At 44.9% G+C, this 23,826-nt stretch overlaps 1 protein-coding gene and 1 long non-coding RNA gene across 6 annotated transcripts; one reads left to right on the top strand and one right to left on the bottom strand.

Moving 5' to 3' along the window:
- Positions 1–248: 248 nt before the first annotated feature.
- Positions 249–23,797, top strand: LOC129460891 (zinc finger protein 433). 5 transcript variants are annotated; one of them, XM_055239399.2, is made up of 5 exons: positions 252–473; positions 19,982–20,195; positions 20,429–20,489; positions 22,098–22,859; positions 23,449–23,797. In XM_055239399.2, exons 1-5 carry the CDS (start codon positions 471–473, stop codon positions 23,669–23,671), a joined length of 1,263 nt encoding a protein of 420 aa, XP_055095374.1. In that variant the 5' UTR covers positions 252–470; the 3' UTR covers positions 23,672–23,797. The 5 variants fall into 5 exon arrangements, with proteins under 5 accessions (XP_055095373.1, XP_055095369.1, XP_055095368.1 ...); XM_055239394.2 differs by having other exon boundaries at positions 251–473; positions 20,060–20,195; positions 22,098–23,633; XM_055239393.2 differs by having other exon boundaries at positions 251–473; positions 22,098–23,633.
- On the bottom strand, positions 15,714–19,987 carry LOC134732298 (uncharacterized). Its single transcript, XR_010115296.1, has 2 exons — positions 18,160–19,987; positions 15,714–17,857 (listed from the first exon to the last, which is right to left on the bottom strand). It is a non-coding gene; the product is annotated as an uncharacterized lncRNA (long non-coding RNA).
- Positions 23,798–23,826: the final 29 nt, after the last annotated feature.

The raw sequence follows: 23,826 nt of genomic DNA, 5'->3' as shown, positions 1-23,826 counted from the left end.
TATTGTGAGCCTTGCATGCGAGGGATCCAGGTTGGGTTCGCCTTATGAGGATAAAATGCCTGATCTGAGGTGGAAGTTTCATTCAGAAACTATCTGCCCCTGTAGAAGAACTGTCTTCCAGGAAACCGGTTCTGGTGCTAAAAAGGTCACAGACCTCTGGCTTAAAGAATCTATCGCTGGATCCCGTCAAACCGGTTCTCAGAGCCCCGTTACCAAGAGCTTCTACTGTCACTCACAGCTTAGGGGGCGGGGCCCGGCGCTTCGTCCAATCAGGGGAACGGGGCGGGGCCTGCCAAAGCGTCCATCGGGGAGGGCGAAGGCCCTGCTCTGCTCAGTCCCTGGCTCCGGGCGGCGAGCTGAAGTTGTGAGCCTGGCTTTCCCCTCCGAGAGGGTTCAGGTGCCTCTGCCATAGCTTCTGCCGCCTGTGCGGTGACCCGCACTGGTCGTGGGAGTCACCTGAAAGGCAAGAAATGGTGAGCGTGCGGGCCAAGGGTCCCGAGACGGGGGAGGAGCTGGTTGGAACCGGCCGGAACCGGCCGGAACCGGCTGTTGTGGGACCCGGGCCTCCCCGCGGCGACTCTGGGGTCTGGGACCCGATTCCCCGTGGGACAGCTCGGCCCTTGGTCCCCTTGGCCCCACGGTGGGGCTGGGCCGGCAGCTGGGACCCGGGCGTCTCGTCCCGTCTCTGCGCGGTGACCGTCACCCAGTTCCCAGAGCCCTCTCTGGGCAGCTCCGCGCCCGCTGCCCCTCGTCTCCCCAGATTGTGCGGGGACTACGCGAGGGTCATGGGGGATCCCGCCTCAGGTATGGGAGGTTGTGTAGGAGGAGGGTGGGCTGTGGGGTCCCCAGTAGCTCCTTTCTCCTCCTAAAAATTAAACTGAGACACGTTAACAATTAGAGTTTTGCTTCTCAGAATAGGATTTTTTAAAAATATGTTAATTAAAGAGTTCCTTTGAGATTCCTGAATGATAAACACCCAGTCCTGGCTTGTAATTTGTTAACGGAAAATGCCAAACTGTGTAAAATAACTTAAAGAAGTTTATTCAGAGCCCAATAGGAGAGGCCTCGGCTGTGGAAAACACAACCCCAGGGAGCCTGGAGTAAGTGGTCCCGAGGCGGCTCAAGACAGTTTGGTTTTATTCATTTCAGGGAGACAGGAATTGCAGGAAAATCATGCATCAATGCCTGGAAGGTGTAAGTTCCTTTGGCAGAAAGGGCAGGACCTGTGGAAGGGGGATTAGAAGGTGCAAGTGGTTGAGGGATTGTGTAGGTGGCCGTTGGTGGAGAGTGTGAAGCTTTGTCTAAAATTTCGAGGTGGTAGGATGGAATGCTTAAGTGAAGAGGGTCTGGTATCTGTCATGTGATTTCATCCCACCCAAAACAAAAGACCTGTTTCTTTAGATGTTATGAATTCTAAGATTTTACTTACCTCTTGCCTCGCATGGCCTTAGGTCTTGTTTGTAATTTGGTTTCTTATTGTCACAGAGAGTCTGTGTTTTCAGTGGGCTGATGTCTGCTTTACCATGAAGGTGGGTCAGTGGCTATGTGTAAACTCCTAAGGGAAGCAGGTATAATGAGGCCTGTCCAGGTATAGTGAAGCCTGTCTGATGGTTAATCTGTAGTCAGGTGTGGGAGGGTTCCAGCTGGCTCTTTCCAGTGTCTGTCAGGTGACTCAATTCCAGAATCACATTACTTTAAACTTCAAGATAATTTAGAGTTCCAAAAGCTTAAATTTTTGAATTACTTATTTTCACAGACCATACAGCGGAAAATTTTTGGTTGTATAATCAGAGGTTACTCAACCAATTGTACCTGGTTAAGCCCATATTTCATTTCCCAATAAATTAGTAACTTGTTATTGTTTTCTCAGGCCACATACTGTCTGTCAACGTAAGTTAGTACTTTATATGAATAGCATTTGAATTTGATTTCCATGTTCTTGGCCAAGATCTTAGAGTACTATAGGCAGTTAAGTTTAATTACTTCTTATTCAAAATTTTCAACACTCCCCAGTTGACTGGTACTTCTCTGCATTTTCCAAATATATGGGAAGTGAGATCTCAAACCCTCCACCCTGTGACCCTGGCCTACCTCTGGAGAGCTTGCAGTACAATGCTAAAATTTCAGTTCCTTTCTAAAATTTCCAGACACCAACTCTCCTTCTTCAATTTGTGATATCAACTATTTGTTTTTGTTTGTTTGTTTTTTTGGAGACAGAGTCTTGTTTTGTCGCCCAGGTTGGAGTGCAGTGGCACGATCTCTGCTCACTGCAAGCTCCGCCTCCCGGGTTCACGCCATTCTCCTGACTCAGCCTCCTGAGTAGCTGGGACTACAGGAGCCTGTCATCACGCCTGGCTAATTTTTTGTATTTTTAGTAGAGGCAGGGTTTCACCGTGTTAGCCAGGATGGTCTTGATCTCCTGACCTCGTGATCCACCCTCCTTGGCCTCCCAAAGTGCTGGGATTACAGGTGTGAGCCACCGCGCCCGGCCCGTTTTTTGTTTTTGTTTTTGTTTTGTTTCGTGTTTTTGAGATGGAGTCTTGCTCTGTTGCCCAGGCTGGAGTATAGTGGCACGATCTCCACTCACTGCAAGCTCCACCTCCCGGGTTCATGCCATTCTCCTGCCTCAGCCTCATAAATGAAAATGCACTGGCCAGGTGCAGTGGCTCATGCCTATAATCCCAACACTTTGGGAGGTTGAGGTGGGTAGATCACTTGAGGCCAGGAGTTTGAGACCAGCCTGGCCAATATGGTGAAACCTTGGCTCTACTAGAAATACAAAAGAAATTAGCCAGGTGTGGTGGCACACACCTGTAGTCCCAGCTACTCCAGAGGCTGAGGCCCAAGAATTGCTTGGACCTGGGAGGTGGATTCTGCAATGAGCAGAGATCGCACCACTGCACTCCAGCCTGGGCAAGTGAGTGAGACTCTGTCTCAAGAGAGGAAAAAAAAAAAAAAAAGGAAATGCACTTGGGGCACACAGGGGCACGGTGCAGTGTTGCTGGAAAATAGTCATTCAGCACTTCAGTGAGCAGGATGGGCATAGAGAAATGTCCCATGTGATAGGATGGCCTGTGCTGGCACTTGAGTCAAACATCACTGTTCCAGTCAGCACTGCCTCTCTGTGGGTTTGTCTTTTTGTAAATAATTGTTCACTTATTGCAACTTCAGGTTTTTTATTAATTGTAAATTGCATTTTTCACTGGAGCTTGCAAAATAAGAAAATTTTACACACAGGCCAGAAAGAGGTAGATTTCAGAAAAATGGCTGGATGTGGTGGCTCACACCTGTAATCCCAGCACTTTGAGAGGCCAAGGCAGGTGGATCACCTGAGGTCAGGAGTTCAAGACCAACCTGGCCAACATGATGAAACCCTGTCTCTACTAAAAATACAAAAGTTAGCTGGGTGTAGTGGTGCACGCCTGTAATCCCAGCTACTCGGGAGACTGAGACACGAGAATCCCTTGAACCTGGGAGGTAGAGGCTGCAGTGAGCTGACATCACGCCATTGTACTCCAGCCTGCGCTACAGAGCGAGTCTCCATCTCAAAAAAAAAAAAAAAAAAAGAAATCGCTATTTAGTCTTCTATTCCATTTCTTAATATGTTTTTTTCTTCTCTACGGGCAGTGTAGTACATTTCTCAGGTGTATCCTTTTGTTGTGGGTGATTTCCAGTGGAGTTATAGGGACTAGTTTTAGGAATGCTACTGGAGAAAAATAGGGAAAGTTTACTATTTTTTTTTTTTTTTTGAGACGGAGTCTCGCTCTGTCACCCAGGCTGGAGTGCAGTGGCGCAATCTCGGCTCACTACAAGCTCCGCCTCCCGGGTTCACGCCATTCTCCTGCCTCAGCCTCTCCGAGTAGCTGGGACTACAGGCACCCGCCACCACGCCCGGCTAATTTTTTGTATTTTTTAGTAGAGACGGGGTTTCACCGTGGTCTCGATCTCCTGATCTCGTGATCCGCCCGCCTCGGCCTCCCAAAGTGCTGGGATTACAAGCGTGAGCCACCGCACCCGGCCTAAGTTTACTATTATAACTGGAGAAAAATGAAATAATTTCCACAAGAAAGTATGGTAGATAGATTGGTGAATTACAAAGAGTACCCAAAATATCAGTTCTGGCCAGGTGTGGTGGCTCATGCCTGTAATCTCAACACTTTGGGAGGCCGAGGTGTGCAGATCACCAGGTCGGGAGATCGAGACCATCCTGGCCAACATGGTGAAACCCTGTCTCTACTAAAAATACAAAAAATTAGCTGGGCATGGTGGCACACATCTGTAGTCCCAGCTACTTGGGAGGCTGAGGCAGGAGAATTGGTTGAACCCGGGAGGCAGAGGTTGCAGTGAGCCGAGATCGCGCCACTGCACTCCAGTCTGGGCAATAGTGAAACTCCGTCTCAAAAAAAATAAAAAATAAATCAGTTCTTCTTCTTTGCAGGATGGAGGACTTTTTTTTTTTTTCCAGAAAGGGTCTTGCTGTCACCCAGGCTGGAGTGTACTGGTGTAATCACAGCTCACTGCAGCCTTGACCTCCTGGGCTCAAGCGATCATCCTACTTGATCGTCCCGAGTAGCTGGGACCACAGGTGCATGCCACTCTGCCCAGCTAATTATTTTTTGTAGGGGTGAGGTCTTCCAGTATTGCCCAAATTTCGTGTCTTATTTCCACAAAGAGTCTGTTTTGTTTTTTGATATTCCTTTATTTATTAGACAGAGTCTCACTGTGTTGCCTAGGCTGGAGTGCAGTGGCACAATCTTGGCTCACTGCAACCTCTGCCTCCTGGGTCCAAGCGGTTCTTGTGCCTCAGCCTCCCGAGTAGCTGGTGCCTGTCACCATGCCCAGCTAATTTTTGTATTTTTTTTAGTTGAGAAGGGATTTTGCCATGCTGGCTAGGCTGATCTTGAATTCCTGACCTCAAGTGATCCGACCCCCTTGGCATCCCAAAGTGCTGGGATTACAGGTGTGAGCCACTGTGCCTGGCTTGATATATATTTTAACATGAATGTTGGTCAGTTGCTGTGTCTTTTTTTTTTTGAGATGGAGTCTCACTCTGTCAACAAGCTGGAGTGCAGTGGTGCGATCTCGGCTCACTGCAACCTCTGCCTCCTGGGTTCAAGTGAATCTCCTGCCTCAGCCTCCCAAGTAGCTTAGGACTACAGACATGCACTATCACACCCAGCTAATTTTTGTATTTTTAGTAGAGACTGGGTTTCACCATGTTGGCCAGAATGGCCTCAAATCTCTTGACCTTGTGATCCGCCCACCTCAGCCTCCCAAAGTGCTGGGATTACAGGCGTGAGCCAACCACACCACTGCAACCTCTACCTCCCAGGTTCAAGTGATCCTCCTGCTTCAGCTTCCCAAATAGCTAGGACTACAGGTGTGTTCCACCACACCCAGCTAATTTTTGTATTTTTCATAGAGACGGGGTTTCACCATGTTGCTCAGGCTTGTCTCAAACTCCTGAGCTCAAGTAATCCTCCTGCCTCCACCTCCAAAAGTGCTGGGATTACAGGCATAAGCCAGTATGCCCAGATCTTTTAGTTATTTCAAAATGTACAATATATTATTTTTTACTATAGTCAGTCTGTTGTGCTTGCAAATTCTTAGTCCTTTTTTTTTTTTTGAGACGGGGTCTCGCTCTTTCGCCCAGCCTGGAGTGCAGTGGCGCAATCTCAGCTCACTGCAAGCTCCGCCTCCCGGGTTCACGCCATTCTCCTGCCTCAGCCCCCCGAGTAGCTGGGACTACAGGCGCCCGCCACTGCGCCCGGCTAATTTTTTGTATTTTTAGTAGAGATGGGGTTTCACCGTGTTAACCAGGTTGGTCTCAATCTCCTGACCTCGTGATCCGCCCACCTCGGCCTCCCAAAGTGCTGGGATTACAGGCGTGAGCCACCGCGCCCGACCAATTCTTAGTCTTACTCATTCTTTCTGTGTTTTTGTACCTATGGACCCTCTCCATTGGTCTATATTTCCATCTCTCTGTTAATATCATTTTCTCTTTATTAGTATAGATCTCAAAGCTGTGATGTATTCTGGGGCTAGTGCCTGTCTATCTTAGTCATCTTGGGCTTTTATATCAAATTCCCATAGACCCTGGTGACTTAAAGAATAAACATTTCTAGGCTGGGCGTGGTGGCTCACACCTGTAATCCCAGCACTTTGGGAGGCTTAGGCAGGCGGATCACGAGGTCAAGAGATTGAGACCATGCTAGCCAACATGGTGAAACCCCGGCTCTACTAAAAATACAAAAAATGAGCTGGGCATGGTGGTGCGCACCTGTAGTCCAAGCTACTCAGGAGGCTGAGGTAGGAGGATCACTTCAACCTGGGAGGCAGAGGTTGCAGTAAGCCGAGATCATGCCACTGCACTCCATCCTGGGAGTGAGACTCCGTCTCAAAAAAAAAGAAAAAAAAAAAAGAATAAATATTTATTTCTGACAGTTCTGGAAGTCTGGAAGTTGTGAAGTCCATGTTCAAGGTGCTGACAGATCTGGTGCCTGGTAAGAGCCTGCTTCCTGGTTTGCAGATGGCTTTTTTTTTTTTTTTTTTTTTTTTGAGACAGGTTTTGCTCTGTGGCCCAGGCTGGAGTGCAGTGGGCTGATCTCAGCTCACTGCAACCTCAGCCTCCCGGGTTCAAGCAATTCTCCTCCCTCAGCCTCCCAAGTAGTTGGGATTACAGGTGCCTGCTACCATGTCTGGCTAATTTTTTGTATTTTTTAGTAGAGACAGGGTTTCACCATCTTGGCCAGGCTGGTCTCGAACTCCTGATCTCGTGATCCACCCACCTCAGGCTCCCAAAGTGCTGGGATTACATGCGTGAGCCACTGCGCCTGGCCAGCTATTTTTTTATTTTTTCACATGATAGAGAGAGAGGAAACAAGCTATCCTTTGTCTCATAAGAGTATTAATCCCATTCATGAGAGATCTACTCTCATGCTCTAATCTTCTAATGATTTGTCAGAGATACCATCTTAATTCCATCGTATTACAGGTTAGGGTGTCACTGTATGATTTGGAGTGGGAAAATGCAAACATTTATGTCACAACATCCCTTAGTCATATTTTATACAACATCCTGGCTATTCTTTTTTTTTTTTGAGACAGAGTCTTGCTCTGTCACCGAGGCTAGAGTACAGTGGTGCAATCTCGGCTCACTGCAACCTCTGCCTTCTGGGTTCAAGTAGTTCTCCCTGCCTCAGCCTCCCAAGTAGCTGGGACTACAGGCACATGCCACCATGCCAGGCTAATTTTTGTATTTTTAGTAGAGAGGAGTTTCACCATGTTGGCCAGGCTGGTCTTGAACTCCTGACCTCAGGTGATCTGCCCACTTCTGCCTCCGAAAGTGCTGGGATTACAGGTGTGAGCTACCGCGCCCAGATTATCCTGGCTATTCTTAGTCATTGTCTTCTATTTCAGTGTTTAGAAATAGTTTTTCTTAATTTCAATGAAAAAACAAACCTGCTTGTGCATTTCATGGAATATAATAAAATACTAGATGTATTTCAGAGAGATTACATCACAGTGATAATCAGTGTGTGTTTAAGGACATATGACATCTTTACATTTATTACATTTTCCATTGATATCTTTCCATGGGTACTTTTTGCATATCCTTTCTGAGACTTTTTGGGACTTCAAGAAAATTAATTGCTTTTGGAGGCTGAGGTGGGAGAATGGCTTGAGCCCGGGAGTTTGAGACCAGCCTGGGCAACATAAAGAGACCCCATCTTGACAAAAATTAAGAAACTCACCATGTGTGGTGGCAGGAACCTGTATTATTATCTACTCAGGAAGGGAGGAATAGCTTGAGCCTGGGAAGTCAAGACTACGGTGAGCTGTCATCATGCCCCTGCACTGTAGCATGGGTGACAGAGCAAGAACCTGTCTCTAAACAAAACAAAAATAGTAAAAACATTTTTTTTTTTTGAGACAGAGTCTCACACTGTTGCCCAGGCTGGAGTGCAGTGGCTCGATCTTGGCTCACTGCAAGCTCTGCCTCCCAGATTCACGCCATTCTCCTGCCTCAGCCTCCCAAGTAGCTGGGATTACAGGCGCCCGCCACCACACCCAGCTAATTTTTTTGTATTTTTAGTAGAGACGGGGTTTCACCGTGTCAGCCAGGGTGGCCTCGATCTCCTGACCTCGTGATCCGCCCACCTCGGCCTCCCAAAGTACTGGGATTACAGGCGTGAGCCACCGCGCCTGGCCAATAAAAACATTTTTAAAAAGAAAATTAATTGTAATACAAATTTGTTTTAATAGGCTATGTTGTCTTTTTAAAAATTATATTCAACGGGTCATTGCTGGTATTTCCATATGCACTGATAGTTATTTCTGCACAGAGTTTCCACTCTAGAAACTAAAATATTACATATGGTCAAAACACATAAAACAATTTCATAGTGAACCAAAATATTGATGGAGCCAGTATTGTGAATGATAATTATTGTTTTCTTATTTTCTTCATAGTTTCACAACCTGGGTATGCATCCCTATCAGTATATTTTATTTTTACATTTTTTTTATGCAGTTGATATCAGATATGTGATTTTTTTTTTTTTTTTTTGAGACGGAGTCTCGCTCTGTCGCCCAGGCTGGAGTGCAGTGGCGCAATCTCGGCTCACTGCAAGCTCCGCCTCCCGGGTTTCCGCCATTCTCCTGCCTCAGCCTCTCCGAGTAGCTGGGACTACAGGCGCCCGCCACCACGCCCGGCTAATTTTTTTTTTTTTGTATTTTTAGTAGAGACGGGGTTTCACTGTGGTCTCGATCTCCTGACCTCGTGATCTGCCCGCCTCGGCCTCCCAAAGTGCTGGGATTACAAGCGTGAGCCACCGCGCCCGGCCGATATTTTTATATCTTATTTTATTTTTACTTAGTAACAAACCTTCCGTGGAATGGTAGTTCACTTTCTTGATTAATGGATTTTGTTTTTTACAGCAGTAGTCATTTGACCATAACATTGAGTCACATAATCTACATGGGTCCCACTTTTTTTTTCTTAGGTCACAGTTCTTCCTATGGTACTTCACTCCCAGATACTGGGGAGGCTGTGGCAGGAGGATCACTTGAGCCCAGGTGGTTGAAGCCACAGTGGAATATGATCATGCCACTTTACTCCAGACTGACAGAGTGAGACCCTGTCTCAAAAAAACAAAATTGAAAAAAACAAAAAAAGATGAGAGTATATGATCATGCCACTCTGAATGCAACCAATCTTAGTAGCTAAGCAGGTTCAGGCCAGGTTAGTACATGGTTTGCAGAATTCCTGGGAATACTGGTTGCTATAGGCTTAAAAAAAAGAAATTGCAAGAGAATTCACCAAATGGAAGAAAGACATGCAAATTCTATACCTGGTCCTGACATATATCAGCTGAAGCCTAAGTGCCGAGACCAGCTTGATCATGGAGACCCTAACCCAGTGGCACTAGAGGAATTAAAGACACACACAGAGAAATACAGAGTGTGGAGTGGCAAATCGGGGGGCTGACAGCCTTCAGAGCTGAGAGCCACGAACAGAGATTTACCCACATATTTATTGACAGCAAGCCAGTGATAAGCATTGTTTCTGTAGATTATAGATTAACTAAAAGTATTCCTTATGGGAAACAAAGGGATGGGCTCTGGCTAGTTATCTGCAGCAGGAACATGTCCTTAAGGCCCAGATCACTCATGCTATTGTTTGTGGTTTAGGAACACCTTTAAGTGGTTTTCTGCCCTGGGTGGGCCAGGTGTTCCTTGCCCTCATTCTGCTAAACCAAAAACCTTCAGCGTGGGCATCATAGCCATCATGAACATGTCACAGTGCTGCAGAGTTTTTGTTTATAGCCAGATTTGGAAGCCTGTCCCCAACATGTTCCCCCCTTTTTGTTTTTGCAAGACAGTAAAAGCAAAGGCGGCTTTATCATGGTGAACTACATCTCGCAGGAGTCGGGATCCGCATCTGCAGACTATACAAAGACAACACAGATTAAAAGCACAATCATCATTGAAATCACAGAGCTTCCAAGTGTTTTTATCTATTTTAATGGGTTAATAGCTGCTAATCCATCTGCAGCTCCTTCAAACACTCCAGATCCTGGCATTAAGGTCAGGTGTGCCTGGGATGCTTTAAATATTTGTTCTTTTAATTTTGCAATATGCAAGTTTCTAGAGTGTCCTTCTAGATGCTTTTTTATCCTTTCCCAAATTTTGATCTTATTAAGAGCCATTAATAATAGTTTCCACAAATCCTTATGTTTAGCTTCTACAGCGGGCCATATCATTTGAGGTTGAGGTGCCACTATACCACCATGTTTCCAGATAATAGGAACTCTTGCTGTACTTCTTATCATTTCTACCATCTGACCATTTTGTTCAGACCAGCTGAACATAGTGTGGCTGTGGCACACAGATTGAGAGTTGCAATTGAAGCTAAACATCCCCTTAGGGGACCAATCAATAATATTTCCATAGGAATCATTGTACAGCACCTCTGCCTGTTCTGCAATGCAATCTTCCCAAACAAGTACGTTCATTTTTTCTGACCAGGTCCAATCCTATTTACAAATAGGTTTTTGAGGGCAGTATGCCTCAATTATAGGAGCAGATTATTATGGTAAATACTGAGACCAGAAGGCATGTGTAACTGTGTCATAGAGTGATTACATCCAGGCATTATTGCCAGCCAAGATTGATAAATATGCCCAATAAGTGTAATTGTTCTCTGTGTCAGCCCTTGTTGAAGGAATACTCATGGCAATGGTGATCACTGCTATCACAGCTATCATTAAATTACTCATTGTGACTGCTTGTTCTGCTTTCCTCAGGTTTTCTTCTGCCATCTGTGACAGCTTCTTGATCTGTCCCCAGATAGGTGGCTGTGTTTGACAGGTGTTGCTCGTGACAGTTGGAGTCCTCCTCAGCGTCAGTCTTGACATGGCTGCAACCAGGGAGTCTTTGGGATCCTCCCAAAACCTCTTCCTGGGTATCTGGCTCATAGTAAGGCTTTAGATATCTCGATGGCACCCAGATTGGCTGTTGATTTGGTCCTGGAGAAACACAAGCATAACCTCTACCCCAAGTTATTATTTTACCTATTTCCCAACTTTTTTTTTTTTTTTTTTTTTTTTTTTTTTGAGACGGAGTCTCGCTCTGTCACCCAGGTTGGAGTGCAGTGGCGCAATCTCGGCTCACTGCAATCTCCGCCTCCCGGGTTCACGCCATTCTCCTGCCTCAGCCTCTCCGAGTAGCTGGGACTACAGGCGCCCGCCACCACGCCCGGCTAATTTTTTGTATTTTTAGTAGAGACGGGGTTTCACCGTGGTCTCGATCTCCTGACCTCGTGATCCGCCCGCCTCGGCCTCCCAAAGTGCTGGGATTACAAGCATGAGCCACCGCGCCCGGCCTTGTTATTGGATCTCTTCACCAAACCAGTTGTTCTGCTTCTGTCTTTGCAGCTGGTTTCTGTAGATGCTGTTCAGCTGCTGATAGCATCTGGCCTTTAGGCAGGCTCAAAAAATTTAAATAATTCTAGATTCAGTTGCATATGGGGTGTCCCGTAGTCCCTGTTTCTCCCGTTTTTGCTTTTGCAACTGCTGTTTCAGGGACAGATTCATTCTTTCCACTACGGTTCATCCTTGAGAATTATATGGGATGTCAGTAATGTGTTTAATATTCGAGATGGAGAAAAATGTAGCTAGAGCTTGGCTAGCATAGCCTGGGGGATTATCTGTTTTAATAGAAGCTGGAATGCCTATCACCACAAAACACTGCAAAAGGTGACATTTAACACAGGCAGAAGACTCTCCTGATTGGCATGTGGCCCAGACAAAGTTAGAAAAGGTGTCCACACATACATGTACCTAAGCTAGTCTCCCAAACGAGGGAACATGTGTGACATCCATTTGCCAAAGAGAATTAGGTTCCAATCCTTGAGGATTAACTCCTGTAAAAGATGAGGAATGCACCATTTGGCAAGTTGGGCATCACTGAATAATAGCTTTAGCTTCTTTCCAGGTAATGCTGTATCTGCATTTGAGACCAGAGGCATTAACATGGGTTAAATTGTGAAAGTGTCTGGCATTAGATATTGTAGTAGCAACTAGACCATCAGCCATTTGATTCCCTTCAGTTAAAGGTCCTGGAAGAGGTGTATGAGCCCTAGTGTGAGTGATGTAAAAAGGGTGCATTCTACTCCTAACTGCTGTTTGCAATTGGTTAAATAAAGTCATCAGTTGTTCATCTGTATGAAATCGTAACTGAGCATTTTCAATTAATAGTGTGGAATGAACCACATATGAAGAATCAGAAATCACATTAATAGGCATATCAAAAGCAGTCAATACCTCAATTACAGCTAAAAGCTCTGCTTTTTGAGCTGAAGTACAGGGCTTCTGAAAATCTTTACCTTTCGAGCTGGAATAAGAAGCTTTGCCATTACTAGAGCCATCTGTGAAGACATTGTCAGCACCTTCAGTTGGTTTAAATTTAGTTATTTTAGGGAGAATCCAATTAGTTAATTTCAAAAATTGAAATAGTTTTTTTTTTTTTTTTTTTTTTTTTTGAGACGGAGTCTCGCTCTGTCACCCAGGCTGGAGTGCAGTGGCGCAATCTCGGCTCACTGCAAGCTCCGCCTCCCAGGTTCACGCCATTCTCCTGCCTCAGCCTCTCCGAGTAGCTGGGACTACAGGCGCCCACCACCACGCCGGGCTAATTTTTTTTTTGTATTTTTTAGTAGAGACGGGGTTTCACCATGGTCTCGCTCTCCTGACCTCGTGATCTGCCTGCCTCGGCCTCCCAAAGTGCTGGGATTACAAGCGTGAGCCACCGCGCCCGGCGAAATAGTTTTCTTTTAGCAAAATGATTATCAAGAATACCCACAAAGTCAGCTAATGGATTTGCCAAGTAAGACTGTTTATAAAAGCTTGCTGTATTTGTGTCTTTGTGAGAGGGACAATAATTTTTCCAGGATCATATTCATGTAATTTAACAATCCAAGTTCTCCCATTTCCCATCATAGTAGCGATTTGATCCAGATAAGGAGTTAGAGTCTGTGAGTTAGTATGTGGCAGAAAAAGCCATTCTACTAAGTCCTGCTCTTGGACAATAACACCAGTAGGTGAATGCTGAGTTGAAAAAATTAGCAAATCTAGAGTCTTCCCTGGATCTATTCTATTTATTTGAGCTTTATGGACTTGCTTTTCAATCAGCTGTACCTCTGCCTCAGCTTCTTTTGTTAATTGCCGAGGGCTAGTGAGACTAGGATCTCCTCTAAGGATAGAAAATAGATTACTCATAGCATAGGTAGGAATGCCTAGAGCAGGTTGTATCCAGTTGATATCCCCTAGTAATTTTTGAAAGTCATTTAATGTTTTCTTTTTTTTTTTTTTTTTTTTGAGACGGAGTCTCGCTCTTTCACCCAGGCTGGAGTGCAGTGGCGCGATCTCAGCTCACTGCAAGCTCCGCCCCCCAGGGTTCACGCCATTCTCCTGCCTCAGCCTCCTGCGTAGCTGGGACTACAGGTGCCTGCCACCTCGCCCAGCTAGTTTTTTGTATTTTTAGTAGAGATGGGGTTTCACCGTGTTAGCCAGGATGGTCTCGATCTCCTGACCTTGTGATCCGCCCTCCTCGGCCTCCCAAAGTGCTGGGATTACAGGCGTGAGCCACCACGCCCAGCCGGTCATTTAATGTTTTCAATGGATAGGTCTGGCAAATTGTTGGACTGTTTAACATGCCTTGTGGCAACACTTTCCAATGAAACGCTTAGCACGCTGCAGGTTGTTTACTGCAGGAATTGTAAATGCAAACTGTTCACAGTCTTGCTCAGCTAAGAGGATAGTAAAGAAACAGTCTTTTAAATCTATGACTATTAAAGGCCAATTTTTTGGAATCTGCAGAAGGCAGTCCTGGCTGTAATGTCCCCATAGGTTATATAACTGAATTAATGGCTCTTAAGTCAGTTAACATTCTCCATTTACCCGATTTTTTCTTAATTATGAAAACTGGAGAATTCCAAGGGGGAAATGTTGGAGCTATGTGTCCGTTTTCTAATTGTTCAGTAACTAAGTCCTCTAAAGCCTCCAGTTTCTCTTTACTTCGTGGCCATTGTTCTATCCAAATTGGCTTATCTGTTAACAATTTTAAAGGTATAGGTTCTGGAGGCTTAACAATGGCCACCATCAAAAATGATATCTTAAGCCTTGGTGGGAACTTTGTCTTTCTGCTTGGAGCAGTTCCTTCAAACCCTGCAAATTTTTTCCTAGTCCCATACCAGGGACACCCCATTTCATGCATATGTTGACTTTGAGGGCTATATAATTGCTCTGGAATTAGAACTTGTGCTCCCCATTGTTGTAGTAAATCTCTCCCGCATAAATTTATAGGTACAGAAGTTGCAATTGGTTGAATAGTCCCAGGTTGTCCATCGGGCCCTTCATAATGCAAAATATAACTACTTTGATATACTTCAGGGGCTTTACCAACTCCAACTGTGTTAAATTGGGTGGGTTGAATTGGCCATGTGGACAGCCAGTGGTGTGGAGAAATGATTGAAATGTCCACTCTTGTATCTATCAAACCTTTAAATTTATTTCCCTGAATAGTTATTTCACAGGTAGGACATTTATCAGTAATTTGATTCACCCAGTAAGCTGCTTTGCCTTGTAGATGTGTGCTTCCAAATCCTCCTGTTCGTTTAATTTCACTTTTCCCCATTTCCACATATGGCACAATCAGGAGTTGTGCTTTCCTGGCTCTGCTTTCCAGGGAACGGAAGTAGCTATAACAATTTGAATTTCCCATTGTAATCTGAATCAGTGACTCCTGCATGTACTTGCACTCCTTTTAAATTTAAACGAGATCTATCTAGAAGTAATCCGATTGTCCCCACTGGTAAGTGTCGACAGACCCCTGTTGGAACTTTTTGCAGGGGTTCCCCAGGCAGAAGACTCACAGCTTTTGTGCAGCATAAATCTACTGCGGCACTACTGGCTGTGGTAGGGGATAGATATTGTACAGGGGTGAGGGAATGGCCTCAGCTGGAAATGCCTTGGTTCGGAATGGGGCCCGGGACAGGCCCCTTATGGCATTTCCCAAATTTAAAAGGAAAAGGCTCAAATGTAGCTATGATATTTTCCTGTTGATCTGGGGGGTATATCCTAACGGAACTGCCAAGCCTCTATATCAGCCTCTTGTCTAGCTTGCTGAATTCCTTTCTGAATAGAACTGTTGCTTGAGGTACTGCTCCAACAGTCATTGGGGAAATTACTTTTCACCCAGTGTCCTTCAGAAAAGAAAGATGTGGTGGGTCAGGCCACTCTTTTTCTTCAAAATAAGGAGGGGGTGCAGAAGGGTAGGGATGGACTGTTCCTCCTTTGCCGCTTTAGCTTTAGCTTGCAAACAAACCTGCTCTGTCATCTCTTCTGTTACTTCGTTATACTCTCCTTCCTCCTCATCATCAGTGTGAAAAGGTTCCAAGATGGAATGAACCAGAGCCCACACTTGTCCCATTGTTACCCTGATGCTTCCGAGCTCCCCTTCTTACTCACCACGGGCATTGCTTTAGAGTACTCAGGTGTCTTCCAGCTTAGTTCCATGTTCTCCAACCATTACTCCAGTGACCCTTTGACCCAGGTTCAAGCCCCACATACGGACACCACTTGCCAAGACCAGCTTGGTCGTGGAGACCCTAACCCAGCAGCACTAGAGGAATTAAAGACACACACAGAGAAATATAGAGTGCGGAGTGGCAAATCAGGGGGCTGACAGCCTTCAGAGCTGAGAGCCACGAACAGAAATTTACCCACATATTTATTGACAGCAAGCCAGTGATAAGCATTGTTTCTGTAGATTATAGATTATCTAAAAGTATTCCTTTCAGTAAACAAAGGGATGGGCCAAAACAAAGGGATGGGCTCTGGCTAGTTATCTGCAGCAGGAACATGTCCTTAAGGCGCAGATCACTTATGCTATTGTTTGTGGTTTAGGAACACCTTTAAGCTGTTTTCTTCCCTGGGTGGGCCAGGTGTTCCCTGCCCTCATTCTGGTAAACCAACAACCTTCAGTGTAGGCGTCATGGCCATCACAAACATGTCACAGTGCTGCAGAGATTTTGTTTATGGCCAGTTTTGGGGCCAGTTTATGGCCAGATTTGGGGGACTGTTCCCAACACCTGAGTCTCTATCACAGTGTGATGGTTGAATTGGCAGCCAGTACCGCCAGGCATCCTGCATCATCACTGCAGGAGGTAAGCTCTACCCTAGTACCCTGTCTGGGAAATAGCGTACCCACAGTCCCCTATCTTACTAAGTTTATGGGGTAACAGCAGGGAGTGGTCTTCAGGAGAGAAATCTGTCCTGGGGTTTTGGTTTTGTGAGTGAGAGGTATTCTCAGCTGTCTCCCCACAGGGAGAGAGCCTGTTATCCCCTATGCATTCTAGACTTCTGAAGCAGAGTCTCCAGCCTAAGTCCCTATCCCTTGTAAAGAGAGATTGTATTGAAAATGTGTTTAAAATATCAAGGAAGGCTTTATTCTGCACAATTGTAGTATGTGTCATGAGAACTATAATATGGAGTGAGACTACAGTTCTGTATATTATATTACAGTTCTCACGACACGTAATAGGCTGTCTCCCTAAGTTTAATCTCCCTCCTATATTACAGGGCAAGGTGAGGGAAAGGATGGAACTTGGTGAGGTGTCAGCAGTTAGGGAAGAGAAAGTTGATGAATTATCATGAGTGAGGGAAATTGAACTTGATTGGAAATACTAAGTTTTGGTGGGGGGATTCTCTGTGAACTGTCTTAAAAGGCTTTTTGCTGTAACTGGGCTCTGCAGAAGAAGGCCAAAGCCTAGACAAGAAGAGGGCTGTGAGCTCAAGTTTGGTCAAAGAAGGAGTCCTGGCTGGGTGCGGTGGCTCACAGCTGTAATCCTAACACTTTGGGAGGCCAAGGTGGGTGAATCACGAGGTCAGGAGTTCAAGACCAGCTTGGCCAACATGGTGAAACCCCCATCTCTACTAAAAATACAAAAAAATTAGCTGGGTATAGTGGTGGGCGTCTGTAATCCCGCTACTTGGGAAGCTGAGGCAGGAGAATTGCTTGAACCCAGGAGGCAGAGGTTGCAGTGAGCCAAGATTGCACTACTGCTCTCCAGCCTGGGTGGCAGAGTGAGACTACTCCGTCTCAAAAAGAAAAATAAAAAAAGTAAAGCAGGAGTCCTTAAGACCCCTGTAGCTTAATGCTGTTTTTTTTGTTGTTGTTTTTTTTTGGAGACAGAGTCTCGCTCTGTCGCCCAGGCTGGAGTGCAGTGGCGCAATCTCGGCTCACAGCAACCTCCGCCTCCCTGGTTCAAGCGATTCTCCTGCCTCAGCCTCCCCAGTAGCTGGTATTATAGGTGCCCATCACTACACCCAGCTAATTTTTGTGTTTTTAGTAGAGACAGGGTTTCACCATGTTAGTCTGGTCTCAAACTCCTGACCTCAGGTGATCCGGCCACCTCTGCTTCCCAAAGTGCTGGGATTACAGGCATGAGCGACCGTGCTCGGCCAGCTCTTCTTAGGAATGACAATCCCTAAATTTCTGCTTTCCTCACTACATTACAAAACACTCACTCCTCTCTCGAAAGGACGTCTTCAATTATGTGTTTCTCATGATACACTTGAAACAGCTGCAGTACTTAAATTACTATTTTTTACTTTAATAAATGGCTATATTTAAAATTTTATTATTTTATGAATACTTTTCTTGAGAGAAAGTGCTCAATAACCACCTGAAACTACACTGTATGAAATACTTATGCCTGTTGACTCCTGATGTTGAGCACCACTTCATATACTTATTGGTGATTTCTATGTATTGGAGAAATGCCATTCAAATACTTCTTTTTTTTTTTTTTTTTTTTGAGACAGAGTCTCGCTCTGTTGCCTGGGCTGGAGTGCAGTGGCGCAATCTCGGCTCACTGCAAGCTCCGCCTCCCGGGTTCACGCCATTCTCCTGCCTCAGCCTCCGAGTAGCTGGGACTACAGGCGCCCGCCACCGCGCCCGGCTAATTTTTTGTATTTTTTTTTTTAGTAGAGACGGGGTTTCACCGTGGTCTCGATCTCCTGACCTCGTGATCCGCCCGCCGCGGCCTCCCAAAGTGCTGGGATTACAAGCGTGAGCCACCGCGCCCAGCCCAAATACTTCTTTTTTTTTATTTTTTTGAGACAGAGTCTTGCTGTCTTGCCCTGGCTGGAGTGCAGTGGCACAATCTTGGCTCACTGCAGCCTCTGCTGCCCAGGTTCAAGCGATTCTCCTGCCTCAGCCTCTTGAGTAACTGGGATTACAGGAATGTGCCATCATGCCCAGCTAATTTTTATGTTTTTAGTAGAGATAGGATTTCACCATTTTGGCCAGGCTGGTCTTGAACCCCTGATCTCAAGTCATCCACCCACCTCGGACTCCCAAAGTGCTAAGATTACAGGTGTGAGCCACCATACCTGGCCTATGCCCATCTTTTAATCAATATCAATTAGTTTTTTTTTTACTTGGTACTGTGATTTATTATTTTTAATTATTGTAAAATAATAAACTTCAATTTTACCAGCTTAAGCAGTTTTAAGTGTATAGTTGCACAACACTACATAACTCATCTAAGGTGAATTATACTATAATTTTCTTTTTGTGATTAGCTTTTTGCAATTACCATAGCATCCTGAAGTTTTGTGATTGTTCATGAGACAAGATGTTTAAGATTAATATGTCATGTATATATATGCCTAGCATATTTTCATTATGCATGCAGCCATCAATGGACATGTGGATTGATCCAGCTCTTTGATTTTGTGAAGAGTGGCTTTCAAATATGTCTTCAGGTTTCAGTTTTCAATTTTTTACTGTTCCCATAGAAGCTGAGCCATTTATTATCCTTTAAACAGAGCACAAGGAGTCCCTTTTCCCTCTGTTGATGGTGTCATCTCATGCACAAAAGTGGTTTTTGTGAGATGGAGTCTTGCTGTTGCCCAAGCTGGAGTGCAGTATCACGATCTCAGCTCACTGCAACCTCCAACTCCTAGGTTCAACTGATTCTCCTGCCCCAGCCTCCCAAGTAGCGGAATTACAGGTGCGCACCACCACGCCTGGCTAATTTTTGTATTTTTAGTAGAGGCGGTGTTTCACCATGTTGGCCAGGCCGGTCACCAACTCCTAGGCTCAGGTGATCCTCCTGCCTCAGCCTTCCAAAGTGGTGGGGTTACAGGTGTGAGCCACCATGCCTGGCCACAAAAGTTTTTAAAAGTTTGATAAATATTTGCCTTTTTGTTGAGACTAGGTGCCTGGAATTTTTTTTTTTTTTTTTTTAAGATGGAGACTTGCTCTGTCACCCAGGCTGGAGTGTGGTGGTGTGATCTTGGCTTACTGCAGCCTCTGCCTCTAGGATTCCCACAATTCTCCTGCCTCAGCCTCCCGGGTAGCTGGGATTATAGGCATGCGCCACCACGCCTGGCTAATTTTATTTTTTTGAGACCGAGTCTCACTCTGTTGCCCAGGCTGGAGTGCAGTGGCATGAGCTCATGAGTGTAGAGCTCATGAGTTTTTGTTTTAGTTATTTATGACTCATCATTTAGACTGATAGGACCCCTTGTAAAACCCAGTTTTTTGGTTTTTGTTTCTGCTGCAGTACTCAGAACAAAATTCACTTTCTAGATAACGTCAAAGGTTAAACTTTGTCGGTAGGCATTTTTTTCAAGGATATGCAGCCTCAGGACTGCTAATGTTAACTTTTTCTGCACAGGACTTTGGGAGACTTTGTTATGGCAGGTGCTGTACTCCCACTTTACAAACAAACATTAGGGGCAGCCCAGGCAGCACACCTTTCTGGATTTACCAAAAATACACATTTTCCTATTCTACTGTTGCTTTACCACATGGTTCAATTGTAGCCTCAGAATTACTTTATGGAAGAAACTGAGTGTAGACAGAGAGTATGAGATCTGATGGTCATGGAATAATTGTTTTGAGTCCACAGCATCATGGAAACTTCTTGGGAATAGAGTATAGGCTCCCAGTGCTGTTAGTCTTATCCATCCTCCTCTATACATGTGAGATGTTTCAGGATTCAGTGGCCTTTGAGGATGTGGCTGTGACCTTCACCCAAGAGGAGTGGGCTTTGCTGGATCCTTCCCAGAAAAATCTCTATAGAGATGTGATGCAAGAAACCTTCAAGAACCTGGCCTCTATAGGTAAGGGTGACAATATTACTTCCTTCAGTAAATGAGACAACAAGTATTTTTTTTTTTTTTCTGAGAACAAGTATTTTTAGCTCATGTATGCTGTTGAGTGATTTACAATGTGGACAGGGAATATTTGATAAATAAAGGAAGCATGCTTGCAGTGTACCATGAACATAGAATCAAGTAATTTTTTAAATAATTTTATACTAATTCAAGATTATTTTCCTTGTTCTGTGTTGTAGGGAAAAAATGGAAAGCCCAGAACATATATGTAGAGTACAAAAATCTAAGGAGAAACCTAAGGTAACTTGCACTCACAAGACAAAGATGTGTCTCTCTAGAAAATCTTAGAATGGGAGAAAATGTTAAAAAAAAAAAAAAAGGAAAAGAAATAAGCACAGTTTCAATCTATTTATTCTTAGAAAATTTCCTCTAAACACATATTGAAGTGTGATGTAGGCTTGACACAATGGCTCAGGCCAATATTTCAGCCCTTTGGGAGGTTCAGGCTGGAGGATCACTTGAGCCAAGGAGTTTAAGGCCATACTAAGCCATGATGGCATCACTGCACTCCAGCCTGGGCAAAAGTGTGAGACCCTGACCCAAAAACAAATTTAAAAAGACAGATATTTGGCCAGGCGCGGTGGCCCAAGCCTGTAATCCCAGCACTTTGGGAGGCCCAGGCGGGCGGATCACAAGGTCAGGAGATCGAGACCATCCTGGCTAACATGGTGAAACCCCGTCTCTACTAAAAATACAAAAAATTAGCCGGGCGTGATGGCGAGTGCCTGTAGTCCCAGCTACGTGGGAGGCTGAGGCAGGAGAATGGCGTGAACCCAGGAGGCAGAGCTTGCAGTGAGCCGAGATCGTGCCACTGCACTCCAGCCTGGGCAACAGAGCAAGACTCCATCTCAAAAAAAAAAAAAAAAAAATACAGATATTTAGTATTTGTAAAATAGTTTACTTTAAAATAGTATTCAGAGAGGCCAGGCGCGGTGGCTCACGCCTATAATCCCAGCACTTTGGAAGGCCGAGGAGGGCAGATCACTTGAGGTCAGGAGTTCAAGAGCAGCCTGGCCAACATAGTGAAACCCCATCTCTACTAAAAATATAAAAATTAGCCAGGCATCGTGGTGGACACCTGTTATCCCAGCTACCCTGGAGGCTGAGGCAGGAGAATCGCTTGAACCCAGGAGGGAGAGGTTGCAGTGAGCCTAGTTTGCCCCACTGCATTCCAGCCTAGGTGACAGAATGAGTCTCTATCTCAAAAAAACAAAACAAAAAACAGTATTCAGAAGCCTTCTATCATCATTTCTGATAATAGATATGGCTGGGCCATCTTGTAGAGCTTGTGGTCCATTCATATTCAAACAATTCAGACAGGGCAGAAAGCCTGCAGTTTGCTGGATGATGTTAAAAATGGAAGTGCAGGCCAGGCATGGTGGCTCACGCCTGTAATCCCAGCATTTTGGGAAGCCGAGGCAGGTGGATCACCAGAGGTCAAGAGTTCAAGACCAGTCTGGCCAACATGGTGAAACCCTGTCTCTACTAAAAATACAAAAATTAGTGTAATCTCAGCACTTTGGGAGGCTGAGGTGGGTGGATCACTTGAGCTCAGGAGTTCAAGACCATGTTGGGCAACATGGTGAAACCCCATCTCTACTAAAATACAAAAAATTAGCTGGGTGTGGTGGTGTGCGCCTATAGTCCCAGCTACTTAGGAGGCTGAGGCAGGAAAATTGTTTGAACTCAGGAGGCAGAAGTTGCAGTGAGCCAAGATCGCACCACTACACTCCAGCCTGGGCAAGCGATTGAGACTCCATCTCAAAAAAATGCAAGTGCAATACTTGTGAATGAATATAAAATCACTGATAAGCAAACCCATTATAATGTACTTCTCATTGTTCACAGAATTGTGGGAGAGAGACTCTTTGAAAGTAAAGAAGGTCATCAGCATGGAGAAATTTTGACCCAGGTTCCAGATGACATGCTGAAGAAGAAAACAACTACTGGAGTAAAATCATGCGAAAGCAGTGTGTATGGAGAAGCAGGCAGTGCTCATTCATCTCTTAATAGGCACATCAGAGATGACGATGGACACAAAGCATATGAGTATCAAGAATATGGACAGAAACCACATAAATGTAAATACTGTAAAAAACCTTTCAACTGTCTCTCCTCTGTTCAGACACATGAAAGGGCTCATAGTGGAAGGAAACTCTATGTTTGTGAGGAATGCAGAAAAACATTTATTTCCCATTCAAGCCTTCAAAGACACAGGATAATGCACAGTGGAGATGGACCTTATAAGTGTAAATTTTGTGGGAAAGCCTTGATGTTTCTCAGTTTGTATCTTATCCACAAACGAACTCACACTGGAGAGAAACCATATGAATGTAAACAGTGTGGTAAAGCCTTTAGTCATTCTAGTAGCCTCCGAGTACATGAAAGAACTCACACTGGGGAGAAGCCTTATAAATGTAATGAGTGTGGGAAAGCATTCTGTAGTTCCACACGCCTTCATGCTCATAAAAGAACTCACACTGGGGAGAAGCCATATGAATGTAAACAGTGTGGGAAAGCCCTCAGCTCTTCCCATTCTTTTCAAATACATGAAAGAACTCACACGGGGGAGAAGCCATATGAATGTAAGGAATGTGGAAAAGCATTCAAGTGTCCCAGTTCTGCTCGTAGACATCAAAGAACCCACTCTAGGAAAAAACCCTATGAATGTAAACATTGTGGGAAAGTATTATCTTATCTTACCAGCTTTCAAAACCACCTGGGAATGCACACTGGAGAGACATCTCATAAATGTAAGATATGTGGGAAAGCCTTTTATTCTCCCAGGTCACTTCAAACACATGAAAAAACTCACACTGGAGAGAAACCCTATAAATGCAACCAATGTGGTAAAGCCTTTAATTCTTCCAGTTCCTTCCGATATCATGAAAGGACTCACACTGGAGAGAAACCTTATGAGTGTAAGCAATGTGGGAAGGCCTTCAGATCTGCCTCAATCCTTCAAGCGCATGGTAGGACTCACACGGGAGAGAAACCCTATGCATGTAAGGAATGTGGAAAACCATTTAGTACTTTCTCTTTCTTTCAAATACATGAAAGGATGCACAGAGAAGAGAAGCCATATGAATGTAAGGGTTGTGGGAAAGCATTCAGTTTGCCCAGTTTATTTCATAGACATGAAAGGACTCACACTGGAGGGAAAACCTAATGAATGCAAGCAGTGTGGCAGATCCTTCAGTTGTTTGAGTTCCTTTCGATATCATGGAAGGACTCACACTGGAGAGAAACCCTATGAATGTAAGCAATGTGGGAAGTCTTTTGGATGTGCCTCGCGACTTCAAATGCATGGAAGGACTCACACTGGAGAGAAACCCTATAAATGTAAGCAATGTGGTAAAGTCTTTAGATGTTCTTCACAACTTCAAGTGCATGGAAGGACTCACTGCATAGGCACCCCATAACCCCAGGCTTTAGGAGGCTGAGGTGGGAGGACTGCTTAAGCCCAGGAGTTCAAGACCAGCCTGGGCAACATGGTGAGACTCTATTATAAAAATTAAATAAATAAAAAGACTTCCAGTTGGTGGTAATGACAGTTGAGAAATCTGTGGCTGGGATA

This window comes from Symphalangus syndactylus, chromosome 13, assembly GCF_028878055.3.
Source record: "Symphalangus syndactylus isolate Jambi chromosome 13, NHGRI_mSymSyn1-v2.1_pri, whole genome shotgun sequence".
Taxonomy (NCBI): domain Eukaryota; kingdom Metazoa; phylum Chordata; class Mammalia; order Primates; family Hylobatidae; genus Symphalangus; species Symphalangus syndactylus.
The sequence above is the reverse complement of the archived record's forward strand: the minus strand, read 5'-3'. Positions and strand labels throughout refer to the sequence as shown.

Bases quoted from the DNA above. Each gene is read 5' to 3' on its own strand.
- LOC129460891 (XM_055239393.2), top strand. The intron at 20,196-20,428 runs GTAAGGGTGACA...TCTGTGTTGTAG, and splicing joins CAAGAACCTGGCCTCTATAG to GGAAAAAATGGAAAGCCCAG. The intron at 20,490-22,097 runs GTAACTTGCACT...CATTGTTCACAG, and splicing joins AATCTAAGGAGAAACCTAAG to AATTGTGGGAGAGAGACTCT.